This window comes from Punica granatum, chromosome 4 (assembly GCF_007655135.1).
Source record: "Punica granatum isolate Tunisia-2019 chromosome 4, ASM765513v2, whole genome shotgun sequence".
In the NCBI taxonomy this organism is placed as follows: domain Eukaryota; kingdom Viridiplantae; phylum Streptophyta; class Magnoliopsida; order Myrtales; family Lythraceae; genus Punica; species Punica granatum.
Window position 1 is genome coordinate 6,506,689 of NC_045130.1, and position 12,681 is coordinate 6,519,369.

General features: G+C 36.8%; 1 protein-coding gene across 3 annotated transcripts; it reads right to left on the bottom strand.

The window, feature by feature from the left end:
* Positions 1-1,585: 1,585 nt before the first annotated feature.
* On the bottom strand, positions 1,586-5,193 carry LOC116206011 (laccase-21-like). 3 transcript variants are annotated; one of them, XM_031538733.1, is made up of 8 exons: positions 4,788-5,193; positions 4,514-4,665; positions 4,082-4,326; positions 3,811-3,939; positions 3,089-3,683; positions 2,405-2,757; positions 2,095-2,312; positions 1,586-1,934 (listed from the first exon to the last, which is right to left on the bottom strand). In XM_031538733.1, exons 1-7 carry the CDS (start codon positions 4,917-4,919, stop codon positions 2,119-2,121), a joined length of 1,800 nt encoding a protein of 599 aa, XP_031394593.1. In that variant the 5' UTR covers positions 4,920-5,193; the 3' UTR covers positions 1,586-1,934; positions 2,095-2,118. The 3 variants fall into 3 exon arrangements, with proteins under 3 accessions (XP_031394593.1, XP_031394592.1, XP_031394594.1); XM_031538732.1 differs by having other exon boundaries at positions 1,586-2,312; XM_031538734.1 differs by having other exon boundaries at positions 1,586-2,312; positions 4,514-4,672; positions 4,788-4,921.
* Positions 5,194-12,681: the final 7,488 nt, after the last annotated feature.

Genomic DNA, 12,681 nt, shown 5'->3' on the forward strand with positions numbered 1-12,681 from the left:
TGTAAGTGATAGAATCCAAGCCACATTTAAATCCATGGTTATCTTCTTGATTTTCTAATGTGGGATTAAAATTTCTAATGCCTATCCTCCCGTGCAACGTGTGGTCATTTTCTACCTATAAGTTATCACGTGCCCTTAACCACTCCCCCTCAACAACTGACCTCGAACATGGCTCATCTTCTGTGCTCGAGCGAGGGGGGACTTACACGAGGCAATCTTTTGGCTGCATTCGAACATACTGGGTTTGGCGTTGTGTGAGTGCATGCGCATACGCGTAATTTGTGCTCTAACCATGTAAAATTTCACTAGGCCTATAAGTTATTGGGTTCATCTCTAACCCAAAAGCTCTAGCTGATAGATTGTGATACCCGGTCACTTATAAACTCGTGGATTTCTCTTTAATTTTTTCGTGTGAGACAACATATCATCACTTATAAGCTTGAGCTTTTAAGTGAAAATGGGCTCAAGCCCGTACAAGCCTAGTGAAAATTAATATGGTATCAGAGCCTAGGTGCGCACCCACACCGCTTCAGACCCAATATGTCCGAGTGCAGTTAAAAGTGCGCCTCATGTTAGTCCTCCTTCGCCCGAGCATGGAAGAAGAGCCCAACACGAGGTCAATTGTTGAGGGCGAGTGTTTAAGGGCACATGACAAAGTGTAGGTAAAAATAGACCATATGGTGTACGTGGGGGCGAGTGTTGATGAGTAAAATGGAATAAATCCCACGTCGGAAAAGAAAAAGAAAATTCATGAGTTAATATATGGCTTGGATACCACTATTTATTAGCTTGACCTTTTAAGTGAAAATAAATCAAAACACCTATAAGTCCATGGAAATTCAATATGATGACCGATGTGTCTTTCTGCCAATTCAATATGATGACCAAAGTGTCTTTCTGTCAATATCCTTTTACCAGTGTTATTTTCACGTGGGACATAGGTTAACAAATTCTTCTGTACTTTTCAAATTGATCAGTATCCTGCAAAATATAAGCCAATCAGGGGTTCCGTAAGAGTTTGATTATCGAAATCCAGAATTGACTTCGGGTTAACTGCACGATTTTTTCAGATGAGATTTTAATTCTAAGAATGTGGTTTGATCATGCTGCTGATGCTGAGTAGAGCTAGAACCACGACTACCCCTTGCTATTTGGTGGTTTCTTTCGATGGTTATCTCGACTTTAGATGGATTCTGGCTGTCCGTTTGGTTTTCGGTCGATATAGTCTGATTCAGCTCCAGGACTATAAACATACAGAACTATTTTCCGCTTGCTTTAATGGTGTCAGTTGATAGTTATCTCGGCTTGAAATTCTAATGCAGTCTTTGTATCATCCCCCTTTTTGGTGTTGAGCAGTGCCCCGATTATTTAATCGTAATTTGCCTTATATTGGCATTTTAAAGCCGGAGTACCGCAACTAATCCCTTGGTAGCTTCTGCTGAAAAAGAATGTGACGCAGCGTACACACGAGTAACATGTCACAGACCCATTGATTCCGTAGAATATTGGAACTATGACCTTCAACTCTTTATTGATTCTTCGAATACCTAGGTAATTGGTATTCAAATCGGATCGAATCCAAGAATGGGCAAGAGCACAAAAGTTCCAATTTTTATTGAATAATAAAAAACAACCATCTTTAGCCTTAGGCTTACAAAGCTTAAATAGGGTTTTAAAAAAAACATAAATTACACAAAAAGAAATAAATTTTTCTAAAATTATAAAAACGCCAAAATAACATAAAAATATCATTTTGAGACCCTAAACGATGGAATTCGCCTTAAATCTCGTCATTTCACAGCCAAAAGCTGTGAGCTGTGCTCCTGAGGTCGTTTCCTTCAAAACAGGGTCGTCAAAACATGTTTTTCCCAGCTCGTCTTCTACCGCATCTGACTGGGTACCTATTGATATGTAGGACCATCCTTGGATATAATCTGAATAAATTCGAGATATAATTTTGTCATGAAAGCATTGAAAGGAACCATGCAATGTTCGGATGTTTAGTACTAATTTATTATAGGAAGTTTAAGTGGGAGAAAAAAAATTGTAGTTCATGGGGACCAATTGCGATGAAACCAACCCAGCTGCCCTCACTTTCAAGAAACGTACTAATCCATCTTATTCTTCTTCTGTATTGCCTGAAATGGAATTGCCGGCTTTCTGAAGTCGGAGTGCCGAGCTCTTGCAAGGAGGCATGTATGCCGGGGGCCCCTTAACACTCGTCTCCGGTGTTCCACCGTTCTTCACTATGAACACCGTGTTCATTCCCCAGGTGTAATGCTTATCGAAGTGGCAGTGCCACAACCAAACTCCTGGAGATATTTCAAATTTTGGTTAGCAACAGGATCATGGATTTGAGTCACGGGAGAAATTTGAGATCTTAGCTCTGTTGAATAACACATACCGGGATTACTGGCTCGAAATCTGATTGCAGTCCACCCTTGCTTAGGGAGAGAGACTGTGTTCTGCTCCGGGGGATCGATCAGATTGAAGCCCAGAGGGTCGGTCTCATTGTTGAAATTTCCATGACCATATCCGACCACATAAAATGCATACCCATGCAGATGCATAGGGTGATCCGTGGAGTGTTTAATACCATCAGTCCCTTGGAGAACAATCTCGACTTCCTCGTTGTAGTCCAGAACCTTGACCTTAGTCGCCGGGGTTGTAATTAAATCTGGCAGTTCATCAGCCGCGAAGTTGTAGTAGTTTGGGGGCTTATCTGGAAAATCAGCGGTATAAATCCCACTTACGTTCCTGTTCAAAAATAATATATAACAAATTTAAGTGAGTGCAAATTATTCAAATTGGTTGCTATACATATAACAACTTTTCAAATATGCAAACCTTAAAAGATGCTTCCTTGAGATTGGATATCAGTTTCTTGCATAAGATGGTCAAGGCGGAAAACATCGGAGAAAAAAGAATCAAATGCTATTCTGGATTGAGCTCCTCGGTTTAGTCGAAAACATAACACTACTTTTCAGAAAACTTTATTCGAAATGAAAAAGGGAAATCATGTCCCAGCTCGATCGCCAATAATTTTACCTGCAAATATTGAATTAAAAGGGGGACTAGATTTCTGTACCTGTAGTAAGCCATCAGGATATCGAGAGGTGGGTTCCACCAAGACGCGTTGTTCAAGCTCGCCGCAGTCACATTAGTGGTGCCTGATTCATTTGTCCGATAGATATAATCCACCGCAGCAACAACGTACATATGAGTGGTTATGTTCTTCGGGACATCTATAGGGTACTCTTTACTTGCTAAGCTTCTGATTCGACTCCTGAAACTATAACCCGCAGTAAGGTCCCCATATGTTGGCAGGGCAGCCGGGAAGTAAGGCACCGAGGTGTTGGGATAGCTGCCTGTGTACTGAAGAATAGCAGTAGCATTCTGACGGTCAGTATCTGCTTGGATGTCTGGCCTTTCAGTGTCGAACTGTCTGGCAGCCATATAGTACCGGCCTGCAGGCTGGTTCGTCGTGACCAGGATATCCATGGTCTGTCCCGGGCTTATCATCACGTAGCTTGTGTCTAAGGGTTTTACATACGATCCGTCCATCCCAACCACGGTGAGGTTGTGATGACCGATTGCGAAGAACATCTCCACATCCATGACTCCATTGACCAGATGGATGAGGTATGTTTTTCCAGGATCGACCAACCAGTGGTACGTGGATTCTGCAGTACGCACAAGCGATAGTAACTAATCATTATCAGATCTATGACAAGTCGATCTTTAACAGCTGTTGCTGTTTTAGCTCCAGCTCTTCGGGTCCAACGTTTCCAGTTCGGGAAATGTATGTACCTTTTGAGCAATTGCAAAAATCTCCAGGCTGACCGTTAATCGTGTAAGCACTAGAACTGGGCAGTGCAATATCCTCTATGGTGTCCTCTTCTTCAACGTCCGGATCAATGTCGACTTTGTGCCATGATGCTGCAAAAAAAAGTAAAAATAAATAAATAGAAGCATAACGACATGGGCGTGATCAATCCTGTCCAGATTGTTTCTTTTTTCTTCCCTAATGGAACAGCAACTGGAATTTATATCATGGGTTTCAGCAATAGAACTTCCGTACATATTACGACGACTTCTTCCCCATCCGGTTCTGGAAATGGATAGCCCATCCCCTCGGAAGGTAAGATAACGATTGCGCCATGAACGGTCGCCCGAGTCCAATCACTGTGGGCATGCCACCAAAGCGTCCCTATCTCTCGAGTGAATATAATTTCGTAAGTAAAGTTTTTGCCCGGTTCAATCGGGCACTGTGTGATGTAGACAGGACCATCGGACCAGGGATTCCTCGGCTGTTTAACACCATGCCTGCAAATCAGACATCAATATTTGTCTTAGGGTATATATGCAATGATGTATATCGTCATTTCCTTTGCATGCGGATAATATTCTTTCGTACTTCTTTAAAATGCTAATAAAAGCTTTTCTTTTTTCGAAGCACAGAACAAATTGCTATAATAGAAGAGAAAAACAAATTAAGGGATGAGAAGTTCACCAGTGAATCGTGATCCCAAAATCAGCATGGTTGTGGAGATTTACATAAGCAGTGTCCCCTCTGTGGACGCTGATGACCGGACCAGGAAAGCTGTCGTTCACCGTCATCACGGTCTTGTTGAGACACAACCTAGTGAGGTTTGTCTCCTTCAGCTGCAAGCCGTATGTGTACAAAGAAGAGAGCATGAGGCCGATATGCAGCAAAGGAAACACTGCTCTATGGAAATGGCACGGCCAGGTACGTAATGCAAGCATGCACGCTTAGTAAAACTTACCACAAAATCATAGTAATGGACATCGGCCCGAGCCACAGGGGAGAGTATCATCATCACCGAGCAGAAGCAACCACCCAGGAGGACAAGAAACGATATCATGTCACCGGAACCCGAACTCGGGAAATGACCCATTCCTGCTGACAAGAATGGCTGCAGGTAAAGGTTTTGAGGCTTCTGCAAACTCTCCGCTCCACGCTTGTTCTTTAGAAGTAGCTACCGGCCTGCGTGTGCGATATATGTGGGTCCATACATACGTATATTTATGAATGTAGAAAGGCGCTGCTCCTGCTCAGTTGGACTTTTCAATTTTAGACTACCTCACTAATGGAGGCTCTGTCTGGCTCTACATATGCAGACTAGCTTGGCTTGAACTCTACGTTTCATTTTCTTATGGAATAGTTCACTTTTGCTTTGCCTTTTGTAAGGAGGCCATGGTGTAATTCAAATGATAACGAAAAATGCATGTTGAAAGGCCGCTTTTAGCTACCCATCAACAAAAAGAAAGGCAGATGTTACTGTTAGTTCTCAAATTTTTATTTTTTCAATTATTTTGTCTTAGATTCTTTCTTCTTCTTCTTCTTCTTTCTTCTTTTTTTTTTTAATCTTCAACATTATTCTTCTTGTTCTTCTTTTTTTTTTAATCTTCAACATTATTCTCAACGACACATGTCTTGTTTGCTTTAATTCTACCGTCCGATTTTCCGTCCGGAGATTACTTTTCCATCCAAAAATTATTTTTCAAATGACAGTTTTATTAAAAAAATAAAAAACTAAACAAGATATAAAAAAAAATGGATAATGTACAGGAAGATATCGTATATGTCGAACTCGAAATCTTGCTGGCAGCCATCACTGTCTCAACGAGGTTAGTTTGGCCTTTGAAGGCGTTCGCAATCCAACAGGGGGGGAACTGGCAGCCGGTAGGGCCCCCTCCACCAATAATCATAATAATCATGGGAACCCAGTTGAAACAGAGATCCCTCCATAATGAGGGGAACCTCGTCAGTGACCACTGTACCCCTTCGAGGCCACTGACGACCCCAGAGGCCAAACTGTGAGGGCCCCAATGCCCCGATATCCCCCTCTGATCCCTTTCTTCTTCAATGTCTCTATTTTTTTAATTAAAAATTTGTTAATTTTTAAAAGAAAATATTTTTAGTAAAATTATATTTCGAAAATGCTTTTTGGTCGAAAAGTAATGTTTTTGATGAAAAATAGGCATTGAAGTGAACAAAAGTTGTAATGCTAATGATAAAGTTGAACAAACAAAAAGGTTTAGGATGAATATGAAAGGAACACAAAATTGAGATCAAAAGTGACATTTTCTCTCAATGAAATGCTATTCATGGTTATATTAGAAAAGGGGGAAAAAATAGCATAGCATGAAAATTCTTAAATCCCGAAATATTTGCTTCCAAATCCAGGACACTTCGCCAATCCCTCTTTCTCTATTACTCTCTAATCTCTATTACATACTACTATAACAGTAACTCTCCATCTTTTTCTTTCTTTCTTTTATTTTTTTTGCTCGCTTTTTCATTATTTTTTTTATTATAAGAGAGGTTTATCAATTAATAGGAGAATGGAAGTGGTACGAAAAGTTTTTCTTACTAGAATTACATTATACATGTAATCTCTTGGTTTCAAGCGAGAATGTGTGTGGCACTGCACTGTAATTTTACTATACAATATAGATTTTCTTGCTATGTTCTTCAAAAATTAAGCATTAAATAATTAACACGTCGCAAAGTAATAACCTATAATATTTACTCCCACACATTGTCTTGCACTGCACCATGTTTGCAAGAAGATCAGAAACAAAAAGCCAGACCATAAGGAAACCAAAATCTGATAGTTAATTTCGTTGCTAGTTGAACCAAAATAGAGAACACATAGCAACTTTTAATTTTTTATAAATGTAAGAAAATTTAAGACATATGCAGACAAATAACTTACTGAATAACCAAGTCAATGTCCAAACAAGGATTATTCCTAGACAATAGATTGAAAATATTTCGTGATCTCGCTAAAGAAAATTGCAAGGTTGTTTAAGGTTTTATTATTATTATTATTATTGAATTTGAGAAGATAATTTGGTTTATTAAAATGACGATTATCTACAATAGAATCGATTTGGTGAAATCTATTAATATATACATATATATATATATATGGAATGTACGAATTTTAGAGGATCCCATAAGAGTATAATGGAATTATCTAACATGAGACAGTATAATATATTTGGAGATACTCTTGACAAGTAAAAATAACCACAATGGTTGTTATATTTTTTACCGTCATATCCTCTTATTTAAAATTTTGGCCATGCATGTGTTTTAAATTTTTTCCTTTTAAGATTCATCTCTCATAATTTGACTATTCATGTTTTCAACCACGCATCTTCTCGTCGATACTCGGTCTCGTCCGTGAACGAATCATATCCATTTCGATATTAAACCAAATTGAATTGCATTGGTTCAACGAAATAATAATAATAATTTATTTACTTATAAAAATAAAGAGAGACTGTACGACGTGGTCTCGTATTCCTCCTCTCCAATCCAAGTCTGAAGAACTAGGAGAGGAGTCAGACAGTGTCTTTTCCATTGCCGTTTCCGGCTTTGATGACTCCGTGACATCAAAAAAGAAAAATCTCTCAGCATCGACCGACTTTCCCAAATTTATGTCATCACATTCACCCAAAAGGAGAGGAAAAAAATTATGCATGTCATCAACAAAAATGTTCATCAATGATAAATTTCAAATAAAATTTTACTTATTGTAATATTTCGAAATAAATTAGAGAAATTATTCATTTATTTTCACAGAAACAAAGGATGATGATAGACAGTTGTCTAAAGGGAACGTGATCGTCTCCACGTAATTAATTGTCGGCTCGCTTACAGGTGCAACTCTCCAGTACCATTGCCATTTCATCTCGTATCTCTCATTGTATATATATGCAATAATATAGAGATCCATCCAACATGACCTTAGAAGAAGTTACAAATGGGCTAATAGTCCAAAAAAGTACGACATTTACACTCTTTTTTTTTAATTCGAGCACGATTTTTCGAAAATTACCCAAAAAAGTATAATCTTTCATTTTAGTCTCAAATTTAGCACAACGTTAAACTTTTCGTCATTTTTAACTATAATGTCACGTGTTGTCACGCTATTGGATGAGTGGGTCCCACTTATTTTTATTTAATTAAAAATTTTGAAACTTTAAAAAAAAAAGAGAGAGAGGGCCGACTAACGAGCTGAGGCTCGAAGGAGGAGGGGGCCGGCGATAGTGGTCTCGATTGCAGCCATCACCGCCCCAATCGGAGTAGGCGACGATGAAAGGGTCAGTGACGATAACAAGATCGTCGCCGACCTCGACTGAGGAGGTGATGGCCACAATTGAGGCCGCCGCTACTGGCCCTTTCTCCTTTGGGGCTTTAATTGTCAAAAAAAAATTAAATAAAAATAAGTGAGACTCACTCATCAAATATCATGACAACACGAGACATTACCATTAAAATTGATGGAAAATTTAAGGTTGCATTAGATTTGATACTAAAATGAAATGTTGTGCTTTTTTGGACAATTTTCGAAAGATCGCGCTAGAATCATAAAAAAAAATGTAAAGGTCATACTTTTTTGGGCTATTAACTGGAGTCCCATAATTTGTAGATCAAAAGACGGGCCGAGGGGATGTGACTGTCAATAACAGTGACGATGTTGTACAATGATTTTTTATTATTTCTTTAAGTAATTAAATGATTTTTTATTTGGTTGAACTAGTGCAATTCGTTTTGATTTAATATCAAAACGGATTTGACTCGTTTACGGACGAGATCGAGCGTCGACAAGAAGACGAGTGGTCGAAAATGTGAATAGGCAAATTATGAGGGGTGAATTTTAAAAGAAAATAATCTAAAATACACATACGGTCATGATTTAAAGTAAGAGGATCTAACGGCTAAGAATATTGGTTGGTTTTGCATATCAATCGTAGTAGTATCACCTCCAATGGAATTTTCTAAAACAAGATGTTTAAAATAACGGTTCTGATTTGAAATTTGATGGGGTTGATGGTAAGCAATCACTTTTGTATAAATAAATAATTAAGGAACAAGTTCATTTGGATGAACAACAAAATTTCAGCAACCGAAAGTCCAACTATACAGAGTTCAAGATACAATAGCAATTGGCAAACTAGAAAAAAGGGGTTAGCAAATTATTCGACGAATTTGGTTGGGGCAACAATAAGAAAGGTAGTAGCTACTTTACTCTAAAAAGTTGGTTCTGCATTTGCCAGCCGAAGTCTTCCGATGGCACCGGCGGATCTACCCTCTTCTTAGTGAGATCGAATAAACCCACTAAATTTTGCAATTTTTTATTAGAATACCTATATTTACAAATATTTTTCACTTTTAAGGTACTTAAAAAACTTCACAGAACTATGGTATCAAATATAAATTGAATGTCCATCGAAAAAATATAAATTGAACGCACTTTCTTTTTTTCAATCTGCCTTGTATATTGAAAATAGTAAATAATTGAAGTCAATTCCCAAAAAAAATCCACAAATCACTACCTAGTATATGGTAACCATTATTAAATATGGTAAAATTTCCTACCTAATTAGCAATAGATGCATGCACTTAATAATTAATATATGCCTATAACCAAAAAACAATTAATATATTTCATTAAGGAAATATAAATGAGACAACATAAACAACGGATTTTCTATAGTTGAAATTGAATTAATAATAACAATATAACAGAAAAATGCCACCTATACATATAGTAAAATTGACTCTCAAAGCAATAGATGTACTTCAATTTATGTAATTGAAAAAGTTAGAAAAGTAAATATTTTCGATGTGAATCCCGGTATCTGAAAGTCCAATTGGGCCCTGACTAATCTAATCTAGCCGGGTCGGCCCACTAAGTAAATATTGTTTTGAAAATTATAAAAAAGTTAATATAAATTTAAAATAATGAAATACTAATTGAAAATTACAATATTTTTCTTCACTAAAAATAAAGCAACTATGACTATCAGAGTTGGGAAAACTCTACAACTTTACCAGAAAAATGAGTCAATAAAATAACTTGTATTGTATTTTCGATTTTAAGGTATTGATATTTCTAATTTATATACAAATCTGATGATTATTTTAAAATATTGAGTGATTAATAACTATAAAGCTAATATTATATTTATTGCTTTGGAAGTCAATTTTACTACATGTATAGATGTAGAAACAAAGGGAAATCAAAAGTAAATTGAATAGCTGGCAAATTTATTAAGATAGCTGATTGAGCCCATTCAGATTTCAAGAAGAACAGACCCACAATTATATTTTGTATAACAGAGAACTACGAATAAAGGTTAATTCCAAAAAGATTAAAAAATAATAATTATGGTTTTGTCCTTTATCTAAAATAATACGACAAATAAAGCTAAAAAAATATTTTACGATGAAAAAATTAATAAGTCTAATTTCAGTCATTTTAGACGAAATGGAAAAAAAGAAGAAGATGAAACTATCCGTTTTAAAATTTTCTTCTTAATAGAATCTTTTGGAGAAAAACAAAATTACCAAAATTAGGATAAATAAAAAGATTAAATATTTTGGCAAAAAATCAAAATATTAAATCATTTCATCGTTGTCTACTTAAATTCCAATATTGTTAAAACTTATTATTTTCTTTTATATTATTAAACATTGAGTTTATCATATGTAATATATACTTATATGAGAAAAAACCTGTGCTATGCGCTCATATTAAACTAGTAAGTATTATAATTCACTAAACTAAATGAGAGCAAAGCCTATAAAATCGGAATTCTTTTTTTGCTGAGTTTTTTTCTAAAATGGTGGCCAGTAGTGATGCAATATTGTCGCTCATTGCCAAGCAATATTCGAACTCTCGTGTTTAACTGCGAACATATTAAACGAACCGAACAACCAGTATAAGTATTGACATCGTCAGCATAGAACATCACCAGGTGCCTAATATGGTTCACAGAAATCGAAGATGACCTCAGGCTTAAGCCAAAGAGTCCACCAAGCATATGTCCCCAGGGGAATCGAATTCCAGACATGAGGGTCTCCAAACCACATGAGAGTAAGTTTGGATTCACTAGACCATTATCATTGATGGTATAAAATAGGAATTTATTAAGAATTGAAAAGATTAGTCTACTGTTCTAATTGTAGTTAATTAGAGGAATCGTCTAGTGTGAAACGCATTCTCTGGCAAAATAGAAAGCAGAGTAACATGGCGTGTATTCCTAACTTTAAGAAAATGATATATAGATTTAATAATCAAGTGAAAATTTTAATTACATGAGTACTTCTCTATTCGGGAACCATTTGCCGCCTCTGTCATATTTACAAGTAGAAGCTACAGAAATCATACTTAAATGAACACTTGATTTATTAAAGATAACAATGCCTACAAACATGAGTAAATTAACTTGGTGATGTTAAAAAATAATACTTTTAGAACATGTTAAGTATTATTCCTAAAATAGTAAAACTATTAATTTCATTTAAAATCTTTGATATAGTGAAAATATTTGTATGAATAACGTTAAGTATTTTAGAAAAAAAAATAATTTATGAAAATCAGAATTCTGTCTAATAGAATTCATCCTGATTTTAAGTTTTACATCTTAATATAAGAAAATGAGTAAATCAATATGCGCAGTAAACCCGTACAACAGACATGGATGAAAACTAGAGAAAAGATATTCTGATATATTCAAATTTTGTCAAAGAGTTTTGTATTTTATTTATTAACAGTAACTACCCTGATTATGAAATTATAAATTATCTAGATAATATTTCATAGCACAACAATATATCACAGTTTGCACTCATTAGCTACCGAGTCCAGGATCGGCCAATTGGTAAGGGGTTCAACCACCTCAGTATGGAACGACCAGATAATGTCAACTTTAAGCCCGTTCCTGCACCACATATTTATCCACTGATCAAGACCTCAAGCTACCGCGAACTCATACTCGTTAATCCTAAAAGACGGAATGCACCTCTAGTTAGAAATCTCGTTAACTCGATTGCTGCTCGTAATATACTTAGCATACACCTATCTGCTAATGAAGCTGATGACTGCTTTCTTTGGTTGAATACGGACTCTGGAAATCATACTGTCAAAAGTCCTTCTATATCTGGGATAAAAAAACACAGATTTCTTTCCTAACCGAGCTTCAGCAGGAAGCCGTTGTAGTCCCAAAATTTCCATGAAAGATGCAAAATCCACTTGTGGAGATTTTAGAATGAATGCCTCCCCTGGTTGGAGGCCCATACCCGCTTTGCAAAACCGGTTCCGATAACTATGCTCATCTTTACAAAGATTGCATTTTTTTTTTCTGATCTTTCACGGACTCTCAATTGTATAACGGGCACTATAAGGAGCATTTGGAGGAATCCAGAGAGACCATAGAAATTCATCATCAGATTCTATTCGCAGCAACATCTACATTCCCCCCAAACCTCCTGAGAGCACTTGGATCAAAATTCGAACTGATGCATCGTGGAATGCCGATGCAACTTCAATTGCTGATGCCGTCTACGACCAGTCTAACTCAATCATCAAGTCATGGAATGCTCGTAGAGTGATGGCCTCACCCCTGCAAGCAAAAGCTCAAGCTGTTCTTTTGGCTGCCTCTATCGGCCGGGACTATGGATGATCGAAGTTCTGGATTGAGACTGATGCTTTGCTTTCAGTGGACGCCATTTCTAACATCCCCCGGAACATACCTTGGGAGCTTAGGAGTATTGTGCCGGACATCTTATTTACCCTCAGACGTTTTTCGAACTGGCGATGTACATGGCTACCTAGAACTTCTAACCTTGACGCACTT